A 14506-nucleotide genomic window follows, 5' to 3' on the forward strand; every position below is an offset into this window, starting at 1 on the left:
AACAGAAGTCTGTGGGCCAGCATGTGAGAATGTCTTCCATAAAGTGAAGTTTAGCATAGAAACCATAAGTGTGAGTGGTAGCAGAGGCCATAAAAACAGAGAGAAACCCACAACTTTAAGTTTAAATTTCTGGAATCAATCTCCTTGACACCAATATACTCTTAAAACTTTTTAGTTATAAAAGCTATACATTGCTCATATAGCTCTGACACTGGACAAATTACTTTATCTAAGGTTTAGCTCATTGTACATAGATTGTGAATAGTAGGGCTGGAGGTACAGATCAATGACAGTGCTTGCCTACCAGGCAGGAGGTCCTAGGTCTGATCCCAGAAACTGCAAGAAAATAAAAAAAAGGTAGACCCTAACTGCCTAGAACATTGTTAGATGGATTTAATGCAAAATGCTGTCCAGAGTACACAGTATATAGAGGCAGTCAGTAAATATTAGTGTTCATAATTATTATTATTGTCATTATTACCCTAAATGATTTTTAAAAGAATAAAATGTGAAGTAGAAAAGCTGGCACAAAGAACTGAATGTCAGCAATTAATGTTGTTGTCAACCTACATATTATTAAAAGCATTCACCCAACTTTAGTTTAGTAGGGGTTCAATTTTCTGCAGGGGTTTATGAGTGGCAAGTCATAAACCCCTGCAAAAAGGGAAGATGAGGCTTATTCTGAAGCTGTAGAGTATAAAGCAAACACATTTTTAAGATTTTCTGTGGGGCAGATATCAGGGTGAAAGGTATGCCAAATGGAGATTACTAGAGAAGCTACATACCACAATATCCTCCCACTGCTAATCAGAGTCACTGCCCACTGTCTTAAGTGAGACAAGCCAATTATCAAGTCAGGATTAAAAAGAAGAAAAAGACTATAAGTACTTTTTTTAAAAGAAGGAAAGAAACAGAGACAAAGGTTTAATTAAAGTCTTATCAGCTTCATGAGAATATAATAAATACAAAGGCTTCCCTCTACTGAATTACTTTATTGAAGGTAAATAATTTCTCAACCAATGTATATCTCATTGACTTTATCTAAAAGAATTACCTTCTCCAAACAGAAGTTTTGTATGGCTTGGGTTACTTTAGGATTATCTGGGTTAAAAATATCTGTATGATTAGCCAGAACAACATCCTCCATAAAAAACTGTCGCACGGTACCAAGAGGGATCTTCTGCATATTCATCTTCCTCCCTTTAACACGGAGCAAACCAACGTGTCTGAAAAGGGAGAAAACTGGAAGCTTAACTACAACATTTATTTCCCCAGAAAATTAATTTCTAACTTTCTATAAAATATTTCCTTACAAAATTATATCCTTAAAAATAAATGTTTTTCTCAGTTTAATCTTAATGTAATTTTCACAGGAAAAAAATGGTAAACCTTCTTTCTCAGAATAAAATTCACTCATTCATTATTTTTCCTGTCTAAACAAATTACAGTCTTATAAGGGAAGATAGACCTAAGTATAATAAAATGTTATCAGGACAATAATAAAACTAATTTACAGCAGAACTACAAAGGGGAAAAAAACAAACAAACATACATCCTATAAGCCTCCTCTTATAACAATCTGAATGTCAATAGATCCCTAGGGTAAAATCCCTTAAAAATGGAGTTTAGTCACTGTTAACTACTTTTTAAAATCACATCACTCTGTCAAAAAGAGATTAAATATATTATCTTATTGCATTTGTAACTAGAAAAATCACAATTAAGTGATTTTATGGGATTTTGTTTATAAACGAATTTTATGAAATTAGCAGCCATCAACATAGAGTCATATTTAAAACTTAATAAAAATGTTAGGTTTGAATTTGCCTAATGAACGGCAAAATCAACATCAAATGGATGTTTCCTTGTTGAAGATGGCTTAAAATCTGGGAAAACAGTAAAACCACATAGAATAACCAACCTTCACAAATAAATCTTTCATATATTGCCAGGACCTTGAACCCATGGGATAATTAGGAGATCATTACAACAAGGATTTCTTTAAAATTGATTTGAAACATGTAACAATGACTCACTTCTTCACAGCTTCTCCTGGGGAAAGAGAAGTAACCACTGAACTTCCAGGTTGTGATACATAAAAGAGCTGCTGCTCATTTTTGGTCGGAGCTATTTTACACTCATGTTCATGGCCCCAAATAACAAGATCAATGAAGTCATCCAAAAACTGTTCTGGAATGAAGTTTGTACTTCCATGTTTACTCCTATATCAAGATTTTTTAAAAATAAATAATATAAATTCATAGCAATATAGAATAATTCCATATTAACTAAGTCTATACAGATTTTTCTCTATTCACTTATGATATATTATATCATTCTTTGTGCCAAAAACTTACCATGAGATTGGGAATACAAAGATGATCAATATCTAGTTTTTTACTTTTAGGTTAGTGACAGACTAGCAGAGCACAGTCAAATAGGATGTCAAGAGAAGGTGGTCAACTCTACATTCAAGGAGTCACAAAAGGCTTTACAGAGAAAGGTTCCCCAGCTTTGGTCAAGTCAGGAAAGCATGAGCACTGACAATAAGAAAAATCCACAAACTAAGCTGGGCTTGGTGGCACACACACATATGTAATCCCAGCAGTTCAGGAGGCTGAGGCAGGAGGATTTTGAGTTCAAAGCCAGCTTCAGCAAAAAGCAAGGCACTAAGCAACTCACTCAGTGAGACCCTGTTTCTAAACAGGATGGGTGGGGGGTAAACTCAAACACTGCTGTTGAGACTGCAAATTGGTGCAGCCAATATGGAAAGCAGTATGGAGATTTCTTGGAAAATTGGGAATGGAACCACCATTTGACCCAGCTATCTCTCTCCTAGGTCTATACCCAAAGGACTTAAAAACAACATACTACAGGGACATAGCAACATCAAGTTTATAGCAACACAATTCACAACAGCTAAACTATGGAACCAAACTAGATGCCTTTCAATAGATGAATGAATAAAAAATATGTGGCATATATACACAATGAAATATTACTAATTAATAAAAAAGAATAAAACCATGGCATTTGCAGGTAAATGGATGGAGTTAGAGAAGATAATGCTAAATGAAGTTAGCCAATCCCAAAAAAATAAATGCCGAATGTTTTCTCTGATATAAGGAGGCTGATTCATAGTGGGATAGGGAGCGGGAGCATGGGAGGAATAGATAAACTCTAGATAGGGAAGAAGGGTGAGAGGGGAAGGGAGGGAACACAGGGGTATTAATGATGGTGGAATGTGATGATCATTATTATCCAAAGTACAGATATGAAGATATGAACTGGTGTGAATATTCTATGTATACAGAGATATGAAAAATTGTGTTCTATATGTGTAATAAGAATTATAATGCATTCTGTTGTCATATATAAATTAAAAAATAAAAATAAAACAAAAACAAAACAGGATTGGGGATGTGACTCAGCAACCAAGTGCCCCTGAGTTCAATCCTCCATGCCCCCCACCAAAAAAATCCACAAACTGATCTTATTATATGCACCACCCCCAAAAAAAAGAAGGCAGAAAATAAAATAAATCTTAATTTTGTAGTATAAAAACAAATTTCTAAATGTGTCCAAACCTTTTTTTCTTTTTGGAGGTGGGGACTGGGAATTGAACCCAGGGGTCCTTTACCTCAAACCTGAGGTCCTCCTGCCTCAGCCTCCAAGGTTGACCGGGCTACAGGCATGCACCACCAGCTGACCAATCATTTTTTAACATATCTGTTTCTTTTATGGATTATAAAAATCATGAGATAAACTGTCAACAAGAAATAAGAGTTTTTCAATATTAAATAAAATATTATATGAATAAGTGCTTTGCAAACCATAGTTTTATACTTAGAAAAGTTATTACCCAGTAAGAGAAAACAGAAAGAAAAGGTTTTCTCCAACATTAAATTACACCATTGGGTATTTAAGTGAAAATGCTCAAATATTTCAACCTAGCATTCATTTGATCAAAACCAACATTTATTCACTTAACCAACAAATATTTACTCAGGTCTAAAATGTGTCAAATGCCTCAGGCAGTTAACACAGCAGTAAACAAAATCCTTGCTCTTATGGGGGAAACAAGCAGTAATACCTAACTATATGTATATAAAAATAGAACTTGTCAAGCAGTGATTGGTGCTTATTATAAGAAAAAATAAAAGGAAAAGTGATAAGAGAAGGATGCTACTCTACATACACAGGGTAGTCAGGAAAAAGCTCTCTGAGGAGTAAAAATGAGCAGAGAATTGAGATGAGGGATCGGTATGCGGAGGAAGAGCAGATGGTAAAGGTGCTGAAGTAGGAATGTGTTCCATGAGTCCAAAAAACAGCATGGAGATTCATATAGGTGAAAGGTATAACACAGGGAAGACAGGAAATGAAATCAGGGAAGCAGCAGGCTTAAGTATTTTGGAATGTTTTCATGTAAAAATTAAACATTTGCTGGGTGTGATGGAACAGACCTGTAATCCTAGTGACTGGAGGCTGAAGCAGGAAGATCACAAATTCAAGGTCAGCCTCTGCAATTTAGTGACCCTAAGCAAAGTAGCAAGACCCTGTCTCAAAAAATAAAAAGGACTGGGGATGTAGCTCAGTGGTAAAGCCCTCCTGGGTTCAAATCTCACTTAAAAAAAAAAATCTAAGGTATGAGATCATGACAATTACTTAGAAAAAGAAGGTAATTCTCAAATACACTGTGCCTTCATGGAGCAATGGCTCTTTCCTGGAATAAAGAAAGAAGATTATTCAAGTAGGCTGACTCTGATTTGTGACCTAGGGATGGATCAAAACATCCTAGTTGAAAGATTTTGCATGACAAAGCCCTCCTCAGCTTCAGATCACTCCTTCTTTCCCAGCAAAAGAAAAAAAAATGGTGAATATAGGAAAAAAAACAACAAATAAAAGCAGCACATCATAGAAGATTCAAGAATTCTCACCTAATCTGAGAAAATCTTTTGTTTTTTAACAACTTAAGGAAACAATAACAACAGAAGTATCTAAGAATGCTAAGGCTGGGCAATTAATCTAAGAGTATTTAAAAAAAAATCACAAAATCACAATGAAGAGGGTGAGAAAGAGGAAGTAAGTAACTTTGGAAAATGGTGTTTTGACTGAATGTAGTAAAGTTGTAGACAAAAATATACAAATATTGTACCTTAGTTGACAAATTTGTTTCTCACAGGGTTACGGTTTAGCAATTATGAAATTACCTTACATATAAACCTGGATCAAAAAAACAGGTAAATACATTATAGATGATACAATCCAGATTTCTGTTAGAGAAAAAAGTTACAAATAAGGCAAGGGAGAAGACAAAAAATGAACCTTGTAAGTCTGGATTAGAATTAGCCTGAATTTATAATTGTGTTTCTAAACACATACATAGCTAGAAATAGAAATATAGGTGTGAATACATACATGCATTGCTATACATATAAAAATCTTTATTTCCTTCACTCTGTTTGTTCAGAGAGCTGAGAGAGCCACAGGAGCAACAAGCACACCCAGACACATAGGTACGTGTAGGTTTCTAAATATTACTTTCCAATAAAAGGAATTAGAGCTCCTTGGAGAAGTGGCTGATTCCAAGGCTAAGGGAGGAAAATACAAGGTGAGACTACAATATCTTTTTTGGAGAGGGGGTAACAGGGATTGAATTTGGAGGTACTCAATCACTGAGCCATATTCCTAGCCCTATTTGTATTTTATTTAAAGACAGGGTCTCACTGAGTTTGCTTAGCATTTCGCTGTTGTTCACATTGGTTTTGAGTTCGAGATCCTTCTACCTCAGCCTCCCAAGCTGCTGAGATTACAGGTGTGCACCACAGTGGTTGGCAGAGACTACAGCATCTTGAGGTGCAAAAAAGCTAAGGTTATGCACAAAAAAAGAAAGAAAGAGGGGCTGGGGTTGTGGCTCAGTGGTAGAGCACTCACCTAGCACTAGGTTCAATCCTCATCACCACATTAAGATAAATAAATAAAGTTATTGTGTCTATTTATAACTAAAAAATATTAAAAAAAGAAAATGAAAGGGCTAAGTGAAATAATACAGAAGCCAACATAAAAGAGCCTCCAATGGTCACAGCAGGATTAATCCATTGGATTGTTACTCAAAGAGTAAAACAAATGATCCTTAAGCCCATTATGACATGTATAAATGAATAAGTAAATAATGGGGGACAGGAATAAGAAAAAAAAATCTTCCTTATAAAGAAATTACTAAATACAGAAAGAATAAAAATATTTTAAAAACATCACAATTATAATACCACACTATTAATTGCTATAAAGATGATCCCAGTGGATGCTAAGATTAGTGGGAAGTTTTTAAGGTGAAAAAGTATGTTTAGATAGTCTCCAAGTATTTTCCCCAAAATGTTCATTAATTACAAAGTAGAAAATAAGATCTTTATAGTGGAGAAATCTGAACTATACCCCTTAATCAAAGGATGGCGAGTATCACCAGCAATGAGACACATCAACATCATGTTGACTACTTGTTCTCTCATCAATGTTGTCTTCTATCTTTCACGCTGGCTTAAATGTGGATCACTTTAATGAGTTTTCCTTCCAACTTTTCTCTACTTTGGCATAGTACAAAGTGTGGCAGAACCAGGAAGGCTCCACAAGAGAAGAAACACCTCCCCAATGGTATAAAGTTTCATGGCAACCACACAAAACAAAACTCTGGCTGGCTTTTCCTTTGAAGCTCATACTGTTTATTTGAGAAAGTACATAAAATAGTGCAAATCTGTGTCCTTCTTTGACCCAGCACTTAGAAAAAGCCTGCATTCACTAGTGCAGAGTAATCTGCATTCAATAAACATGTTCAATAAGTAAATTAAATAACAGGCCCCAAAACCCTTGGATTCTTCCTTGACAATATCCCAGGTCTCTCTCTTCTGTTTCAGTTTCACTGTCATCACTGTTGCCATCTCACATTTCCTACTATGATAAACATATAATAAATCTTGCTTCTTCAAGTCTCTCTTCCTGAAAATCAATTCTGTACCCTACCAACAGATTAAACATGTTTCAACCATTGGCAAAAGAAAACTGACCCAGCTATATTTACATATTCTGGAAAGACACTTTTACATATATGTACCAGAAAACATGTATAAGAAATGTTTGTAACAGCAAGGTTTTAAAAAGCAAAAAAAAAAAAAAAAAAAAAAAAAAGCCAGGCACAGTGTCACATGCCTATAATCCCAGCAGCTTTGGAGGCTGAGGCAGAAAGATCTCAAGTTCAAAGCCAGCTTCAGCAAAAGTGAGGCACTAAGTAACTCAGTGAGACCCTGTCTCTAAATAAAATACAAAATAGGGGTGGGGATGTGGCTCAGTGGTCACGTGCCCCTGAATACAATCCCCCCAAAAGCAAAATAATTGGAAATAAAAATGTACACTGACAGAAGAAAAAATAACTGTACATAAACAATAAAAATGAGTTACAAATCTAAGCAACAAAATGAATGAAACTCAATAATGCAATATTAAACATAAGTTGTTTGTAAAATATACAGCATCATTCCAGTTATACTAAAAATAAATAAAATAGCAATTATGGTTATACATGTGATTAAAAATAAATAAAAGCACTGGATATTAATTCAAAGCTGAAAATAATGCTTCCCCTAGACTATGTGGAAGCACATGAGATCATGAAAAGAGAATGGGAAAATGTACTGGTAAGATTCTACTTTTTGCTGAATTAATTTTATAGTTATTCTTATGCCTCATCCATATGCTAAAAATATCCTTTTATAGAAATTAATATACATTAAAAACAATTTCACAATAAGCCATGTGCAGCAAGTCCAAGTTTCCCTGATTCTGCCTGACACTTTGAAAGAATAAGGGCATTATTCACTAAAGCACGTGAGCTTGGAAACAGATTTGGGGAACCTCAATACTTGGCCCAACATTTTTCAGAGAATTCTTTTACCTGTTTTGATGAATCACAAATAAATTAAACCAAGAGTTCTCATCTTCTTTTGGTCTCAACATCGTTACTTTTTTATTGACAAACATTCGATAAAGCCTTTCATCTGGAATGGACCCTGAAATAGACATTAGATATCTTAAAATTATTTTCTTACTTTGGTTTAAAAAAAGAAATGCTTTTCTTCTAAATTATGCATTTCTCAAAGTATTTCATTTTACTATTAGAGATATATTTAAATTCTGGAATAAGTTATAAGTGATATCATGTACAAAAGTTATGTTTCAGGTTCTTACATGACAGCAGTTAGATACATTCAAAGAACATGTTTCATTTCAGGGCTGTGTACCCTCAAAATCAGAGAAATGTGAACTAAAAAAGGAAGTTTCTTATGCTTAAATTCTTATTAAAATCTTTAGTAATACTGTTTTTCACCCCCTCCTGTATTATAAATTATAGGCATATGTACTTTTGATCTAAGATACACATTATTACATGCACAGATATTTAAAAAGTTAAGATAAAAATGTATTTTAGCACAGTATTTCTATGTACATTGTGATTTTAAATTAAAATATCATGCTTTTTTAATAATTCAATATTTTTCAAATAATTCTTGTTATTTCATGTATACCACAGGCTCACCTTGGTCTAGTGAAGAACAAAAAACAAATAAGTAAACAAAATAATAACAAGTTGTAAATATTATAAAAAGGGAGGAAAACCAGGATGATAACAAGGAGAATAACTGTGTCGGGTGGGAAAGAGGGGCAAGGCTGCTATTTTATATAATGATTACAGAGGATGTCAGAAGAAAAACCATCAATACAACAATGTATAAGAGCAAGAAGTAGCCCAGCTCCCAAAGTAAATACCTTGGTATGGCCATTGGAATAACAACTGAGGTAGAATATAGAATCTACATAACTGGAGATAAAAGTCAAGGTATACAATGCACAGAGCATTTAGAAGGCTGATCTACTCAGGTGCTGAAGCACTGAGAACACTGACAAAATCTGATGATAGGTAGGCAGGTAAAAAGTTTGAGGGGAAGCTGGGCACAGTGGCTCATGTCTATAATCCCAGCAGCTCAGGAGGCTGAGACAAGAGGATCATGAATTCAAAGCCAGCCTTAACAATAGTGAGTTGCTAAGCAATTTGGCGAGACTCTGTCTCTAAATAAAATACAGATGTCAGTCAGTAGTCAAGAGCTCCTGAGTTCAATCCCCAGTACAAAACAAAAACAAAACAAAAAAAGAGTTTGATGGAAAAAGAGGGCAATTTAGTCAAAAGGTATGAGCTTTAAAAAAGCAGGGTATTTGGACATAACTTATTCCAGAATTTAAATATATCTAATAGTAAAATGAAATACTTTGAGAAATGCATAATTTAGAAGAAAAGCATTTTTTTAAACCAAAGTAAGAAAATAATTTTAAAATAACATAATGTCTAAAAGAAGGTAATGGTGGGGAACGAGAAGAATGATCCCCATTTCTGCCCAAAAGACCATAGTAAGAGAACTGCAGGAGACCTAAAACCCTCAGACACCCAGCTGGACTTCAGAGAAGGTCAGAAAGTAGAGGCAACATTCAAAAGAGACAGGCAATGCTGGGATATGTTCATTATAAAGAATTCTAGAGTTTATAGTGAAAGGAAGAAGGTTGGGATGGACACAAAGTCCAGTTAAAGAAGGCATAACAGGACAAGATGAGCTTTGGGAGAAAATGGTTAAATGAGGAGACATGTCTCTGATGGTACCAGAGGCATAATGGGACCTGTCTTCAGTCTGAAAGTAGAAGAAACTGTTTTCTGGAGATATGATCTCTAACACTGTAGTAATTAAAACTGCTAATTGCTTTTTAAAAAAATGTATTTAACCTCCTGCTATATCACTTGCAGAAGCAGATGTGAGAACATACTAAATGAACTTAAAGCACACTTATTTCTGGTCTCAAAAATACTTGACACATAAAATACATAAAATAATCAATATATTCTTTTAAAAATAGTCTTTGGTCTTTCATTCACATAGAATCAAGCCTAGCAAATAAGCTTCTGTCTACTGAACACTGGATGAATTAAAGATAGTGAAGTTGATAAAGCAAATGCTTGATCTTTAGAGATGACACTCTTAGATTAGCACTGTCCAACAGACATGTTAGCCACTAATGTCTTCTAAATATATAATTTGAAATTTAATAGTAGCCATATTAAAACAAGTAAAAAGAAAGACAAACTAATTTCAACTTATCTGTTAGTAAAGATATTCTACATTTTTTTCCACAGTCTTTGAAAACTAGTATGTACTTTACATTTCAAGTGTCCAATGTCTACATGAGGCTAGTGGCTACCATACTGAACAGTGATGCTTTAGATCTTTCAAAGACTTCTCAGATACCAAAATGAAGTTTTGCTAATTATTCTGTAATTCTAACATACAGGATTCTATATATACGTTTAAAAGAAAAAACTCAAAACAATAAACAGATACTAAAGGAGAACTATATTTTAACCAAAATTGCTATTATGTATTAATGCGATTAAATTAAAGTTTTAACAAAATCTTCCAACATTTTTTTTACAACCACCAACAAGTAATAAGGAGATCTGTTACACTTTTTTGCAAAGGATCACAAAGAGATGTCCAAAATTCCATTTCACAATTGGCTAAACAATTATTTATTGATATAAACAGTAAAATGAAACCATCTTACCTAAACCATATAGAGCAATTTTTGTGGTTCCTTTTTGAAGCAAAACTGGACTAATGTCCAACTTCTCCACAGACATTGAACGTCCAAAGTGATTTATAAATCCAGCACAACTTAAAATATCCAGGGCACAAAGAGCATCTGCCTATGAAAAATATTTTCAAAGAATATTAATGTGTATGTACAAATAAACACTCTGCATAAATACCACACTACCTTTAACCAGCATACTGCACATACTACCTGCCTTATCAGAAGTATTTCAGATTGTGGGAGATTTTTGGATTTTAGAAAGTTTCCATAGATTTTGCCAACTGAGTATTCCTAATCTGAAAATTCAAAATCAGAAATGATCCCAAGTCCCAAACTTTTTGAATAGTAAGTTTCATATTTTAGAGCATTTGGGGTTTTTATTTTTAGATTAGGGATATCCAACCTGTAGTTACAAAAACATAGGTTAGGATAGTGTCTTCTCAAAATTCCAATATTAAAAGAATCCACTACCTTTTTTCTACTATAAGTTATCTACAGCAACTGGACTCACACACTAAATGCCAAGTAAGCATCTCACTACAACTACGTGATGTCTTGGCCACTAAAAAGTAAAAATCAACCTAAAACAAGTGTTTTATAATTTTAAGCATATCTCTTGAAATCTGGGGAAAAAGACTATAGGTAATAAGTGACTTAAAATATTTATGACCAGATTTTAAAAAAAGATATTTTGAGTTTAGGACCTCTAGTATTACCTCCATGACAAATAGGAAATAAAATACTCTAATTTAGATTTAAAGATGTTTGTGAAATAATTATATCCTATAAGTGAGATCCTCAAGAAATGTAAAAGCACAAGTAAATTATAAAATACTACACAAATATTAAGTGTTTATTCCTCCTGGCTACTCATTGCCAAACTCAGTTCTAATCAAATGAAAGCGTAGCTGATATACCAATTCTTATTCTAGATTTTTTTTTATCTAAACAGTAGTAAAAATGCTTATATTAGTGATAACAAATCAAATTTGACTTCTTGATTGAAAATTTGACTACAAATTGCTGAGGAAAAGAAAAGGATTGCTTTCCACAGATAAACTAAACTGAACATTTTTAAAATTTCAACAAACAATAATTACCCCTGTAGGATCATCATGATTTCCATGAATACTAAACACTGGAATTGAGATGTTGAGATTGCCATCTTGGTAGTTCACCCATGGAAATCTTAAAAAAAGAAAAGAAAACTGAAAGTTTCTACAAGGGACAAAATTTGTTTTGCAAGACTTTAAAAATTCATGCGATTATAGACACATTGTACAATTTAAATTGGCAGATGACCACTAAGAGTACTTCAGAAAATATAATCATAGATAACAATTCATTTCAACTAAAGCTTGAAAATATCTCACAAAGTACTACATTTTAATGAAAATCCAATAACATTAAATGGTGCTTCTGAAATGTATGAGTGATAAAGTTGATTAATAGGAAATTAATAGTCCTCAAAAAATTAAAAAACCTTTCCATATGGGTTTTTATGCTTTTTTAACTTTAATTTGTTATAACAACAGAATGAATTACAATTCATATTACACACATAAAGCACAATTTTTCATATCTCTGGTTGTACACAAAATAGTCAACATCCTTCATGTCTTCTTAAATGTACTTAGGGTAATGATGACCACTGCATTTCACCATCTTTGCTACCCCTATTTCCCCTCCCTTCCCCTCACTCAACTTTTCCCCTTGGTCCTATCTAGAGTTCATTTAATCCTTCTATCTCCACCCCAGCATATTACGAATCACTATCCTTAAATTAGAGAAAGCATTCAGCATTTGGTTTTTTTGGGATTGGCTAATTTCACTTAGTATTATATTCTCCAGCTCCATCCATTTGCCTGCAAATGTCATGATTTTATTCTGTTTTAATTCACAACTTCCTTAATAAAATTCCTATAGCACAAGAATTAATATCAAGAATCAATAAGTGGGATGGATTTGAACTAAAAATCTTCCTTCTCATCAAAAGAAACAATCAGTAAGGTAAATAGAGAGCCTACTAATTGGGAACAAATTCTTACCAAACCCACATCAGATACAGCATGAATCTCTAGAATACATAAAGAACTCAAAAACCTTAACACCCCAAAAAAACCAATAATCCAATCAACAAATGGGCCAAGGAACTGAACAGATACTTCTCAGAAGATACACAATCAATCAACAAATATATGAAAAAATGTTCAACATCTCTAGCAATTAGAGAAATGCAAATCAAAACTATTCTAAGATTTCATCTCACTCCAGTCAGAATGGCAGCTATTATAAAGACAAACAATAATAAGTATCGGTGAGGATGTGGGGGAAAAGGCACACTCATACATTGCTGAGGGGACTGCAAATTGGTGCAGCCAATATGGAAAGCAGTGAGGAGAATCCTTGAAAAATTGGGAATGGAACCACCATTTGACCCAGCTATCCCTCTCCTAAGTCTATATTCAAAGGACTTAAACAACATACTATAGGGACACAGCCACATCAATGTTTACAATAGCATAATTCACAACAGCTAAACTGTGGAACCAAACTAGATGCCCTTCAGTATATGAATGGATAAAGAAAATGTGGTATATATTCACAATGGAATATTATTTAGCATTAAAAGAGAATACAACCATGGCATTTGCAGGTAAATGGATGGAGCTGGAGAATATAATGCAAAGTGAAATTAGCCCATCTGTATAGTTTTTATTTGTCATTAAGACAGGGGAGAAAACACCTATAGTTTGGAATCCAAAAGAACTACATTAATGATCTTAGCTTTATCACCTCCTACCTGTGCAATTTAATCTTCTGTCCACTGCTGTCCCAAGTCATCCTATTCTTCTCAGAGGCAAATAATGTTAGCAATTTCTATAACATCTTTTCATTGTAACATATTCACTTATTTCATTTAACATATTTTAAAAATCATTCCACAGCAGTACTATTCATGAGAAACTTCTGCTTTTGTGGCCACAATGTATTTCATTATATGGCTGATGATACTGTATTTAAGCAATTCCCTATCAATTTACATTTAGATCCTTTTTAGTTTTTTGTCTTATAAATAATGGTACAATTAATAATCTTGAAAAGTTTCCCTGTTGAGAGTGTATCTGTAGGAAAATTCCTAAAAGACACTATTGGGTCAAAGAATATACGCATTTGCAAGCTACTGCCAATTTCCCTCCATAAAGGCTGTTCAGAATTACACCTGATACGATGACAAGCACAAGAGAGACAAACTTCCCCAACCTCACCAACATACAATGTTATCAAGTTTTTAAACCTTTATGCCAGTGCTCACTTTGGCAGCACATATACTAAAATTCTAAAAATACTGAGAAGATTAACATGACCCCAAAAGAACAACACGCCAATTTATAAAGCATTACATATTTAAAATATATACATATATATATATATCTGTATGCCAGTGGTTCTCAATCCTAGCTGCATGTTAGAATCATTTGGGATCTTTTAAGAAGTACCTATGCCCATGACACACTCCAAAAGATATATGACCCTTGGCATGGGCACCAACATTTTTGAATATTTCTAGGTAACTGTAACATGCACAAATGACTGAGAAGCACTGATCCATGCCCATCTGATTAAAAAAAAATCAGTATAGCTTTATTTTTTATATGGCATTTTATTTCCTTTTCTGTCAACTATGTCCAAATTTTTACCTATTTTCCATTAACTCAAGAGGGTTTTTTTTTTTTTTTTGGTTTTTTGTTTTGTTTTGTTTTTTGAGAACAGGTACCAGGGATTGAACTCAACCACTGAGCCACAATCCCACCCCTAT

The 14506-nt window shown here is 33.7% G+C and overlaps 1 protein-coding gene and 1 non-coding gene across 7 annotated transcripts in view; one reads left to right on the forward strand and one right to left on the reverse strand.

The window, feature by feature from the left end:
* The window catches only part of Mre11 (MRE11 double strand break repair nuclease), a 65490-nt gene that overhangs the window by 43153 nt on the left and 7831 nt on the right, over positions 1 to 14506 (reverse strand). For all 6 annotated transcript variants that reach the window (XM_005337186.5, XM_021734469.3, XM_021734467.3 and 3 more), the window contains 5 exons: positions 11787 to 11874; positions 10657 to 10798; positions 7946 to 8060; positions 2037 to 2222; positions 1055 to 1226 (listed from right to left, as the gene is read on the reverse strand). In XM_005337186.5, coding sequence (XP_005337243.2) covers positions 1055 to 1226; positions 2037 to 2222; positions 7946 to 8060; positions 10657 to 10798; positions 11787 to 11874 — 703 coding nt within the window. The remainder of the gene's footprint in view (positions 1 to 1054; positions 1227 to 2036; positions 2223 to 7945; positions 8061 to 10656; positions 10799 to 11786; positions 11875 to 14506) is intronic.
* On the forward strand, positions 13995 to 14098 carry LOC120890097 (U6 spliceosomal RNA). The gene has a single exon (XR_005734352.2). It is a non-coding gene; the product is annotated as a U6 spliceosomal RNA (small nuclear RNA).

The sequence above is a fragment of the Ictidomys tridecemlineatus genome, chromosome 4 (assembly GCF_052094955.1).
Source record: "Ictidomys tridecemlineatus isolate mIctTri1 chromosome 4, mIctTri1.hap1, whole genome shotgun sequence".
NCBI lineage: Eukaryota > Metazoa > Chordata > Mammalia > Rodentia > Sciuridae > Ictidomys > Ictidomys tridecemlineatus.